The 12,320-nt window shown below is 44.7% G+C and overlaps 1 protein-coding gene across 1 annotated transcript in view; it reads right to left on the bottom strand.

Annotated features, from left to right (window-relative positions):
• PARP1 (poly(ADP-ribose) polymerase 1) overlaps nucleotides 1-8,168 on the bottom strand; it is a 53,427-nt gene extending 45,259 nt beyond the window's left edge. Inside the window, exon 1 of the mRNA XM_084623761.1 lies at nucleotides 7,889-8,168. Coding sequence (XP_084479887.1) covers nucleotides 7,889-8,008 — 120 coding nt within the window. The 5' untranslated portion in view covers nucleotides 8,009-8,168. The remainder of the gene's footprint in view (nucleotides 1-7,888) is intronic.
• Between the last annotated feature and the right edge of the window lie 4,152 nt (nucleotides 8,169-12,320).

The following is a 12,320-nucleotide window of genomic DNA, read 5'->3' as shown; positions in this document are numbered from 1 at the left end:
AGTACGGGGTAATATGTAGTTTCCATTCTGAAGATGAAAGGAAATGAAATCTTAGGGCTCATTGCACACCCCATCTCAATGCAGTAGCACCGTTCTAATGCACAGGATAAAAAGCTCACTTGGCCCAGGGTGCAAGTTCTAGATGGGGCACATGACCAGGCCGCATTGACACAGAGCAGCGTAAATGTCTGCCTGCCTCCCTCTCTCCCAGGCTGATGGAAGAGCTGGGAAGGAAAATGTAGGGCTGCTCAGGAGAAGGACCCTACAAGTGCAGGAACCAGAAGATGTCCAGGCTGGAGAGCTGTGAAGGAGATGGGACCCTGGAAGAGCTGCTGAGGAGCAGGGCTCTGATAGTTGTTTTGCTGAAGGGGAAGCAGGAACCTTTTGCTGTGGTGGGGAGGTGGAGCAGAATATGGAGCTGGTGAATAAGTTACATGCATATGGTGGTAAGCTGAGAGCATGGTGGGGAGAATAACAGTATGGGGAAGAGGGAAAGATTGAAAAACAACATGGAGGAAGGTGGGAGTACATCAAACAATGGCAGAAAATGAGAAAGGAATGGTATAAAGTGGGGGCAAGAGAGGAAACAAAGCAGACATCAAAAGAGCTGGTGGAAAAGATACCAAGCTATATTGTGGTAGGAGTGAAAGAAGAGGAGTGAAGGGGAAAGGAAGGAAGAAAAAATGCAAAGGAAGTTTAATAAATTGAGGTTTTGTATTTTACAGAGCTAAATAAATACAAATATCCCTATTATGGGAACAAAACAAGATATGCATATCTAATGGAAACAACTAGAAGTGTATCAGTGCCTCTTAGGAAGCGGGAGAAGGCTGCAAGTATTTCTCACAGTGGCTAAAAGGCTCAGTCCTCAGGCTAGAGGGTGTAGGGCAGATTTTTCAAGCAATGCCCTAATGAGAAGAGATCTCCTTATTGTGCTACTTCCATTGGATCAGAATGCAATCACACTAGCAATAGCTAGGGTAGTTGGCACTTATCTGAAACGTCTCCTGTTGAGGAATTTGTGAAGTGCTCAACTCTGGAATGTAACCTTACTTAGGGGAAGCAAAGGCGTGGCCTCAGCAACAGAAATTAGGCCTCTCTCCACAATGGGGCTGAGAGAGCCAAGAAAGCTGCACAGCGTAACAGTACATTTTCAAAAAAATTAATCAGAATGATTTTTAAAATGTCCTGTGAGTTACAAAGCAAACAGCTGCCTTTTCGTCATGGTGCTTTTCATACCAGGCCTTTCCTACCCCTCTGTATTTTGGCAAAACATGCCAAATCTGACCGACTTCTGCCACCTTGGGTGGCCAAAAGGTTCTTAGAACCTTTTCAGCCTTTTATACCACTGTTTTTCCAGCAGAGGCATGGGGGTCTGAGTCTAGCAGCCGACTCTTGGGTTCTATTCCCAGCTCTACCACTGGCTTGCTGCAACATTTTGGACAAATCACTTACTAGGGAAGCAGAGCCTTCCCAAAAGTGGGGGGAGGCCCCAGTCCCCCTCAAGGCCAATTGTCTTCCCCCAGAGGCCCTGCCCACTCCCACTCTTCCCCTGGAGGCCTCACCCCTCAGCCAGCCGCCCAGGGCAGGTGGAGGGACCCAGGTTCCTCACAACTACCAGCGTGGCTCTTATCCCAACCCCACTCCAGCCGTGGGGTCGAGCCTTGGAGCTGTAGCCCAGTCATGATAAGAGCCGTGCAGCCAGGCAGGTGTGGGGAGCCAGCACGGACCCTCCACCTGCCCTGGGCAGGGAGCCTGGGGGGCAGGAACACGGGTCGGGGACTGTTCTCGGTCTCCCTCCACACCCCAGGCAGGTGAAGGGTCTGCGTGGCTACCTACAACTTCCCGGGCTCCCTGGCCAAGCTCCACCAGCTGTTGGCCTGGCTGGGGGGTTGGGCCTCAGGAGGTAGAGTCCCATGGCAAAAAATGGACAGGCCTCGTCCCTCCACTTTCAAAAAGTGGGAGGGCCATGGCCCCCATCCTCGTCACTTACCCTCATCCCTTGTGCCTCAGTTTCCCCAACTGCAAAATGGGAACAACACTCTACCTCAGAGTTATCATGATCAATAGTGTTCATAATCTAAGATCCTCATATATGGTAGAACCTCATTAACTCCCACTAATGATTAGAAGCCTAATATGAATTAGTGGATTTTGCCTGATCCAACTTCCACTGAAGTCAACAGGACTCTTTGCCTTGACTTTAATGGGAGTTTGACAAAGCCCTTACCAACTAAGTAAATAAATTTAAGAGGACCCTTTACAAAATAACATTCATGTAATCTGATCATTGCAGTTTAGTTCTAATTATTTGCAATGCTCTGTTACACCAGTGAGTGTTCTGTAAAACACTAGTCTTAATTACTAAGATTGAGACTTTGCTATGGCATTATTAAATCTCTGCTGAGGCGTGAAGGGAGAATAGTAATTTGTCTGTGAATTATCCAGTGTCCCAATTAGTAAGGTTTTATTGTAAGTTCCAATTACTATAAGTTACCTAGACGCTTTAGTGGAGGAGGCCAGAATACAAAAGTCTGATGTATTTGTTCCATAGTGCAAAAATGACAAATTAATTAAATGTGTTTAATCCTATCCCCAATGCCTCCTCCTCGCTCTCAAAAAGACTGAAAGAGCCCTTGTATTAGTGCCCTGCAAAAGACCTCCAAATTTCAATAATATTCTAATATGAAACTTAACTGTGCATATTACACAGTATTAATTTCAGAAGGCAGCCTTGTCCAAGCCTACAGATAGCACTTGGTATCAAGGAAAAAATAAGGAATGAAGAGCCATTTAGGAATGTGTTCATTCCAAGAAAAGAAGAATAAAATACCTCTATGCTACAAAAATAACCAGGTTTAATCATGGATGTGGCCAAACTATGATTATGACATAATATGTAGGGCTGTCAATTAATTGCAGTTAACTCACGAGATTAACTCAAAAAAATTAATTGCGATTAATCGCACTTAGAATACCAATTAAAATGTATTAAATATTTTTGGATGTTTTTCTACATTTTCAATATTGATTTTAATTACAACACAGAATACAAAGTATACAGTGCTCACTTTATATTATTTTTATTACAAATATATGAACTGTAAAAATGATAAAAGAAATAGTATTTTTCTGTTCACTTCATACAAGTACTGAAGTGCAATCTCTTTATCGTGAAAGTATAACTTACAAATGCAGATTTTTTTTTTGGTTACACAACTCCACTCAAAAACAAAGCAGTGTAAAACTTTAGAGCCCACAAGTCCACTCAGTCCTATTTCTTATTCTGCCAATTGCTAAGACACACAAGTTTGTTTACATTGACGGGAGATACTGCTGCCCACTTCTTATTTACAATGTCACCTGAAAGTGAGAACAGGCGTATGCATGGCATTTTTGAAACCAGCATTGCAAGGTATTTACATGCCAGATATACTAAACATTCGTACGCCCCTTCATGCTTCGGCCACCATTCCAAAGGACATGCTTCCATGCTGATAATGCTCATTAAAAAAAATAATACGTCAATTTAATTAGTGACTGTACTCCTTGAGGGGAGAATTGTATTTCTCCTGCTCTGTTTTACCCGCTTTCTGCATATATTTCATGTTATATAGTAGTCTCGGATGATGACCCAGCACATTTCATTTTAAGAACACTTTCACAGCAGATTTGACAAAACTCAAATAAGGTACCAAACTGAGATTTCTAAAAATAGCTACAGCACTCTACCCAAGGTTTAAGAATCTGAAGTGCTGTCCAAAATCTGAAACGGACGGGGTGTGGAGCATGCTTTTGGAAGTCTTAAAAGAGCAACACTCTGATGAGGAAACTACAGAACCCAAACCACCAAAAAAGAAAATCAACCTTCTGCTGGTGACATCTGACTCAGATGATGAAAATGAACATGCGTGGATCTGCACTGCTTTGGATCGTGATCAAGCAGAACCCATCTCAGCATGGAAGCATGTCCTCTGGAATGTGGTTGAAGCACAAAGGGACATATGAAACTTTAGCGCATCTGGCACCAGGGTGGATAAAAATCAATGATTTTTTTAAAAAAAATTAAAAATCGGATTTTTTTAAATTTCAATTGGATTTTTTTATAAAATGCTTTTTATAGGAAAAAACCTATCTAAAAATAATAATAATAATAATAAATATAAATAAAATAATTAAGATATCTTTGAGCTATAATGTATCTCATCATGGAATAGAGATTATAAATTCTAATTCTATAGTATGAGACAATATATTCATGTAATGTCTAAGAAAAGTTTCAGAGTAACAGCCATGTTAGTCTGTATTCGCAAAAAGAAAAGGAGTACTTGTGGCACCTTAGAGACTAACCAATTTATTTGAGCATAAGCTTTCGTGAGCTACAGATCACTTCATCGGAGCTGTTGCTCACGAAAGCTTATGCTCAAATAAATTGGTTAGTCTCTAAGGTGCCACAAGTACTCCTTTTCTTTTTAAGAAAAGTTTGTAAATGAGTCCAATAGTTCATGGATTAGGGACCCAACCTTATAGGGTTCCAGCAGCTTCTGTATACATTATTTAGGTTAATCTTTCTATCTACCCAATGAGACTCAGTGCTCAGTCGAGAAGATACCATCAGAGATGCTTAGTTTTGCAGTTCTCAAACTGTGGAGTTGTGTCTTCAGAGATAACATACTTGTTAAACAGCAAAAATGTTTTTAAATAAATAATATAATATATAAAGGTGAGAAATAACAGACCTCAACCCTACTGTCCCTCTGCAAATTTGTGTACACAGTGTCAATCCCTTACCTCTCTCTAAAAGTGCAAAGTTTCAAAAACTTTAATGAATAGAAGATTGTTAGGTGCGGAATAGATCTGGACAAGGAGAAGAAGTCTGGAGATAAATGTGAGAAGAGAGGGATAGGCAGTAGAAACAAAAGTGAAACTGTTTGAGCAGCATACTCCAGAAGTCTTGAGGTCTTTCTGAGTGTAGCCTTCATTGATTTGAGATCTACCATACCATTTTCTCACTAGAAGGAAAAACCTGTAATGGCAGCAGGCCGTAAAAGAGACCCAGTTTGGGAACATTTTAATGAAGTTCCTCTACCTGTGGGTAAGACAGGCATGCGAGCAAAATGCAAACAGTGCAACACAGAAATGCAAGGCCTGGTAGCCCAAATGAAACAACATCATGAGAAGTGTTCCCTCTCAGGAGGAAGCTGCATTGAAATGATGAAAGGATCATGTCTGAACATGCAGGATCTTCAGGTTGGTAACAACCAACAAGAATGCACTCTTATGTAGAAATCCATGATTATATCGAGTCATGATTTAAATCAATTTGATTTAAACCAAATCCACCTTGTCTGGCACATAAATATCTCGAAACACCAGCTACAACAGTGCCATGTGAACACCTGTTCTCACTTTCAGGTGACATTGTAAACAAGAAGCAGGCAGCATTAGCTCCTGCAAATTGTAACCAACCTTGTTTGTCTGAGTGATTGGCTGACCAAGGAGTAGGACTGAGTGGACTTCTATGCTCTTAAAGTTTTACATTGTTTTATTTCAGAATGCAGTTTTTTTAAAAAAACAATTCTACATTTGTAAGTTCAACTTTCATGATAAAGAGATTGCACTACAGTACTTGTATGAGGTGAATTGAAAAATCTTTTTTGTTTGTTTTTTACAGTGCAAATATTTGTAATAAAGATATAAAATGAGCACTGTACACATTGTATTTTGTGTTGTAATTGAAATTAATATACTTGAAAATGTAGTAAACATCCAAAAATATTTAAAATAAATGGTATTCTATTGTTGTTTAACAGCGTGATTAATCGTGATTAATTTTTTTCATCACTTGACAGCCCTTATAATATGTATTCCTCCTGCCTGTGTGGACTGAAAAAAAGTCATGAGGCATCATAAGCACATTTTAACCTTGGTAAATGCCTATCTCTCTCTGTACTAGCACTTTGGTAGACTAGGCATCAGCTGCCACTAGTGTTTTCATCATCACTAAACTCCTCCAACCAAGACTAGAGGAGGCAGTGCTTATAATACTAGTACTGTACTGGGCCTACGCTTGCCCTACACTAAAAGTCGTAGGCTAGAAGCCCTAAGCTAAAACTTCTTTATCCAACAGGTTTCTTTCCTTTCCAGACAGGTAAGGAGCAATGTTCTATAAGGCAGCGGAGGGCAAGCCATATTTAAACATGGTTATGTTTAAAAGTACAGACAGGGTCTGAGATGAAAGGCTGGTTACATATTTTGTTTTATTTTTTTTTTAAACCACGCTAGTCAAACACAAGTTTCCCTGAACACCACACTTTTCATCAGACCATGGGGAAAAGCAGAGCAAAGTGTGAGAATGCACTGCTAGGGTGGCGATACAGACTTCATTAAAAATGCAGAGATGGGGGAGCCAGGGCACGGAGATGCAAGCTGCCACTATAAATAGGTTAAACTCATCCACAGATTGTCAGGAGGGAAGATTTAGGCCAGTAACAAACAACATTGTCAAACACATACATTAAGCTGCCCAGGAAAAGGAAAGAATGTAAGTGAAAAAACCTCCACAGCTCTTCAGGAGACTGAGCTTACACTTCAACTGTATGCATCGTTTTGATCTCCAGCCCTCCCCATCTCCAATTATTTGTCTCCACATAAATGTCTCCAAGCTGCAGACTGAGGTAAACAGAGCATTGTAATGTGTTCAGCAAATGATAAGCAACTCACAAAATAATAATATTGAGGGGGAAAGGACAAATATTGCCCAGTCAGGAAGTTAACAAACAGTTAAGTGTCCAGGATCACATGGACTGTGAGAACAAGGGATAGAATTTCTATTGCTTTCCCCCAACTCAATAAATCACATCTTCCTGCGAAATCTGCTAACAAATTCAATTTAACTAATTCAATTCAAACAAACAGGGCGATGAAATTAAAATGGAAGCCATCTAGTACACAACTTAAGGTTTTCTTTGTTTTATTCCATCAAACAGCCACAGCAAAATAAAGCTGTGACAACGCAATAATCTGCGAGATTTTAACATGCTGTCTGCCTTTCATATTGCATTGCATTCTTGCTCCTTTCAGCCGATGCACTTCGAATGCACCCTTGTAAGGGTAGTGGGAAATCAAGTCATTTCTTCTGCCTGATGACAAATTTCAGAGTAGCAGCCGTGTTAGTTAGTATCCGCAAAAAGAACAGGAGGACTTGCGGCACCTCAGAGACTAACCAATTTATTTGAGCAGAAGCTTTCGTGAGCAGAAGCTTTCATATCGGACGCTTATGCTCAAACAAACGTGCTAGTCTCTAAGGTGCCACAAATCCTCCTGTTCTTTTTTCTGCCCGATGTGCACAGAGCACAACATCCCACCACATCAGCGCCCCCTCTCCTTACGAGCACAGGGGGCTTCACGCGAGCTTGCAAGCAAACGCAGGCCCGCACACACGCTACCGACTCCCCGCACTTGAGCGACCTGCCGCAACAACCGCCCCCCCGCACAACCACCCAGGGAGCCGCCATCTGGCCCGCGGGCACACATCCCGGCCACAACGACGGCGGGGGCCAACGCGGGGCGACCGAGCCGGCTGGGAACCCGCACGAGCCCCGCCCCGCCCCCGCGGCCGGAGCTGCCCAGCGCCGCGCCGGGGAGGGGAGGGCCAGCCCCGCGTGCCGCGAAGAGCTGCGCTGGCCCGGCGCGTGCCGCACCCGGGGCGCTCTGCAGCCCGCGCGGCCCGGACGGGCGAATGGGGCGGGCCCCGCGCCCCCGGCGGAAAGCGGCACGCGGCGGCCGGGGCTGCGCGCGCCCTCCCCCCCCCGGGAGCTGCCAGGCAGGCGGCGCGGCAGCCGCGGGGCCCGTGGGCGGGGCCGGCTCCCCTGTGCCCACGCGGTACCTGCACCATGATGGCCAGGCGCAGCGAGTCCTTGGCGATGCTCTCCCCGCATTTCTTGCAGGAGGCGCGGCCGCTCTTGGCGTACTCGGCCCGGTACAGCTTGTCCGCCGGCTCCGCCATGGCGGCCGGGGGCGCGGGCAGCGCAGCAGCGACAGCAGCGCCCAGAGACAGAGACACCGACCGCCCGCCCGCCCGCGCGAGCCGAGTGCCGCGCGATCCACCCGGGCTCAGCCCAGCCGCCCGAGCCGCCGTTCGGCGATCGATTGAGGCTGCCTGGCGGGGCTCGGGGCGTTCCGGCTCGCTACGGTGTATCAATGGGAGGAAGGACGTAGCCGGAGGCGGGCGGGGGAAGAGAGGGTGTCACGTGGCGTCCCCTGCCCGAGCCGCGCTGTATAGTAGGGGGAGGGCGGCCCCCCGCATATACCGCTCCTTGGCGGCGCTGCTGGGCGAGTCTCTGCAGTCCAGGGGCACCTAAGGGTGGGGAACGTCTGCTGGCATCTAGTGAGGCATCGGTCAGGTCCGCCCATTGCCTGCTTGTTCACTTCCAGGCTCTAGAGAGGTTTAACCTTGACGTTAAAGCGGCTGAGGCGCTTTATACCCTTATCTTCTAGACCACTGCATAGTTGTGCCATTATAACTGTCCCAGGAAGCCCCTCTTGGGGTAAAACTCACAGGAAGAGGAAAATTGCACTGGGTTCCAGAGAGGTCCTTCTACACCTTACCAGCCCCACTGTCCTCATTATCCCACAGGAGACCAGTGGCATCCACATCACAGCTTTGTGCCTCTACATGGGTGGCTTTAGGGAACCAAAACCCCTCTCCCAGCTCCCTGCCAGCATGGTCCCAATGGCTACAGCTGTTCCCCCATTCCTCTTAAAGGGGGAGTTAATACAGTTTCTCTGAAACTCATCAGAGCCAGAAAGCAAGTTGGATGGAATATGTGTGTCCTAGGATCTGGCGTGACCCATCTGCCCACACATTCTCAGCTTTCTTTCCCCATATGGAACCTAAACCACAGAGAGCCCTCTCCGAGCTGCCCCAGGGCGGTGGTGTTTCGATGTTAACCGCCACAGATTTCAGGGGAGATCTGCAGGTAGCAAAGCACTTCTGTCCATATATCTCAGGAGCATAATCTGACCCTGTGTGATCTCTATGTGTGTAAATGCCAGACTAGATCACAGAAAGTCACTTGAGTGCAGATGTGAATGGACAAAATCCTGTAGTTTCTGCTGACTTGTACGACAGGTCTTTCAGTTTAGCTCAGGTAGTGTCCACTTGCAATATAGTGGCTCTGTAGTGAATGCACAGATCATCCTTATCCTTCTGGGCACAGACTATAATCTTAGCATTCTCCCTAATTAACAAGGTTGCTGAAGCTCCCAGGTTTGATCTCTGTTGTAGACACCTGCATGTACAGTCAATGTGGAACTATAGTTAATTAGGTCAATATGTAACTTACATAACTTGCTGTAAATTCCACCCTGACTGAGATCATTACAGAAGAATCCCAATGTCATGAACTAACTGGGCATTGCAGAGCGGTGTTCAAAGAATCAGAAAGTTCAAAAAATTGAACATTTAAAAATTACAGTAGGTACAGTGCGTAACTTAATGTGCAAATCATTCAGTGACAATGTACATAGTGAATGGTAACAAATGTATGCAGTGTATCTTACAATCTTATATGAACATAGTGTACCTGTAGCCACTGGTGAAAAAATACACTTCTGTTCTGAGTGCACATGCGTTCTACTCACTGCCAAGTACATATGTGTAGCTTCTTGATCGAGGGATACAGTTTTTTTTCCCCCAGGAAAAATGATTTATGCAACTGGTTGTTCATAACATCAGTGTCGTAAAATCGGGATTCTACTGCAGAACTTTGCTGCTGAAGTAAAATTTATATACGATTTCTGCCCTTCACACTACACTACAGCATTATTTTATTAAATATCCCTAAGCTTTACGTCACAGAAACCTGATATGACACTGTATGTTCAGTATACTTCTGGGAAGGGAGTCAGTTGCCAAAGGTGCAGGAACATGATTTTAGCTGATAAGGTGACCTATATTTAGTAGATATTGACCTATTTACCAAGAACTTTACACAAGAAGCAAATTCCAGAATGCGTATATTATGGAAAAGAGGAAACAATGTCATTTGGTATTCATCCAACACCCAGGAGATATACAGGACTGCTGCAGAGTCAAAATGCTGCAGAGTCTAAGATGCTTCAGTAACAAAATAAAAAGATATGGGGTTTCAAAAGCACCTCTCCAACCATTGATTGCTTTGTGATCTGAGAAGATGACAACATAGCTTGTAAAGCTGCAGGCATAGCCATAAAATCCGGGAGCTGCCAAAAGGGCCATTACTTCAAGTTATGTGTGTACACGTCAGCAGTTTCCATCCTTTGGGTCATCAGCAGTTATCAGCTCTCATTCTCCGCTCTCTAGCACAAACGCAGATTTGCCTAGTTACTTGCAACTGGTTGCTCATCAGATGCTAAGTGTGTCTTATAAGTCATGGCACTCTTCCTTTAAAGAAGAGCAGAGCCTAGTTCTTCTCTTGAAGCACAATGGCAAATAACATACAAATGTTCAGGAAGTAACTGAGAAGGACCATCTGTAAGTGGTTTGTGTCACGGTTTCAGAGTAACTGTACCTGTATTCCCCTCTCCATGATTCCGCGAGGGCACCCACTTAAAGTTTCCAGCTCCTAGTTGTCACCTGTCTTGGGTGGAGACCCATGTCTCTCTCCCTTCTCACCAGGGGTTTTAAGGCTGTACAGTTCCCTGCCTACATTGTGATATCCCCAACAAACCAGCCTGCCTAAAAGCCAGCACCTGTGCTTTGCTTTCTCTCCAAGGGCTGTGAACAGCATATTGCCAGCAGTTACAAGTTAACACAGCTCCTTCTAAACAAGTACATGTGTTCTTAAGGTAAAAGCATTACATATAAAACATATAATAAAATATTCCATATGCATGCTAAAAGCTTCCCAGAAGTCATGCATCAGTCTTATGGGGCCCTTACTAGGCCAAAGTCTTTCCAACCCTTCTGTAAGAGGTGGGGCCTCCTTGGACAGAAGGTCCTGTCCACTTGGTGGATGAGAAAGAAGGCCCTGAGCCAGTTAAACCTAGCCTTTTGATATCAAAGGCCCTTGCTTTGTCTATTGGTCTCAGGAAAACCCAGCTAGAACCAGTACATGTAAACCTCCCCAGGGTGTGGCACCTCTCTAGAGGTGTTTACAATCTAAGTGATTCACCTTAATTGTCTCCCCACTGTTTTTGGTTCCTGGAGGACCTGTGATAACTCTCCTTCCTGGAGTTACATACAATCCCTGGGCCACAAAGATACATACATTTAATACAATATGGTCTCCAAAGATATTACATGTGGTTGCAATATCTATCACAACTTGAACAGAAGGGTCAGGATAGGTGAATAGATGCAGTGGGGACTTGGAGCTCAAGATATATTTGTGGTACCGTGGACCAAGAGCAGGCAGAATAAAGCTCTGAGGACAGGAAAGGTACAGTCTCCCAGTGGATGGGAATGCTAGTAAGCAGGTGCTCTAGGAGCAACCGTGGGAGCATGGCAGGTAACAGATGAAAGCTCCCCAGCAGCTCTGGGGACATTATTGGTTCTGTGGGTGGAAGATCTGAGGTGCAAGCACTCTGGGGCCATCATTGATGCAGTAGGCAGACAACAGATGGAAGTTCTGGGGAGTGGGAGCTCTGAGAACAGCAGTGGTGTTGTAGGCAGGCAGCAGAATGGAGAAACAGCCACCTAGGAAGAACAAGATATTTATTTTTTCCTGTTTACTCATGGCACTGGAGGTGGTGAGGCAAAGTCAAATTTGGAGGGGAGCAGTGCCCTCTACCTCTACCAAGAAGGTATATGCTGCCAACTCATTCAGATGCTATTTATGCGTCATTCAGACCTGTCTCAGAATATGGTCTGACAATGGCAGCTGCAGCATGAGTGAGAATTTTATGTGGTGGCTGTGGATTGCTCAGAGCTTGTCTACATTTGAAATGCTACAGCAGCACCGCTGCACCGCTTCAGTGTAGACGCTGCCTACACCAATGGGAGGGCTTCTTCCATCGCTGTAGATATTGCACCTTCCCGAGAGGCAATAGCTAGGTCAACAGAAGAATTCTTTTGTCAATTTAGTAGTGTCTACACTGTGGGTTAGGTTGGCTTAACTATGCTGCTCAGGAGTGTGGATTTTTCACACCCCAAGGGATTTAGTTAATCTGATTTAATTTTCTAGTGTAGACCAGGTTTCAGTAACCAAGCCAAAATATACTGTTACAGTAAACTGGAGAAATCCATTATTTCACAGGTTTGTCTGCTAACAGCAATAGTGAATTTTGCTCATAATCTTTATGCGTTATTTGTGTTCAAGTGCTGAAAGAAAAATAAA

This window comes from Lepidochelys olivacea (assembly GCF_965140295.1).
Source record: "Lepidochelys olivacea isolate rLepOli2 genome assembly, chromosome: 3".
Classification (NCBI taxonomy): Eukaryota; Metazoa; Chordata; order Testudines; family Cheloniidae; genus Lepidochelys; species Lepidochelys olivacea.
This window is presented reverse-complemented; position numbering and strand designations above follow the sequence as displayed.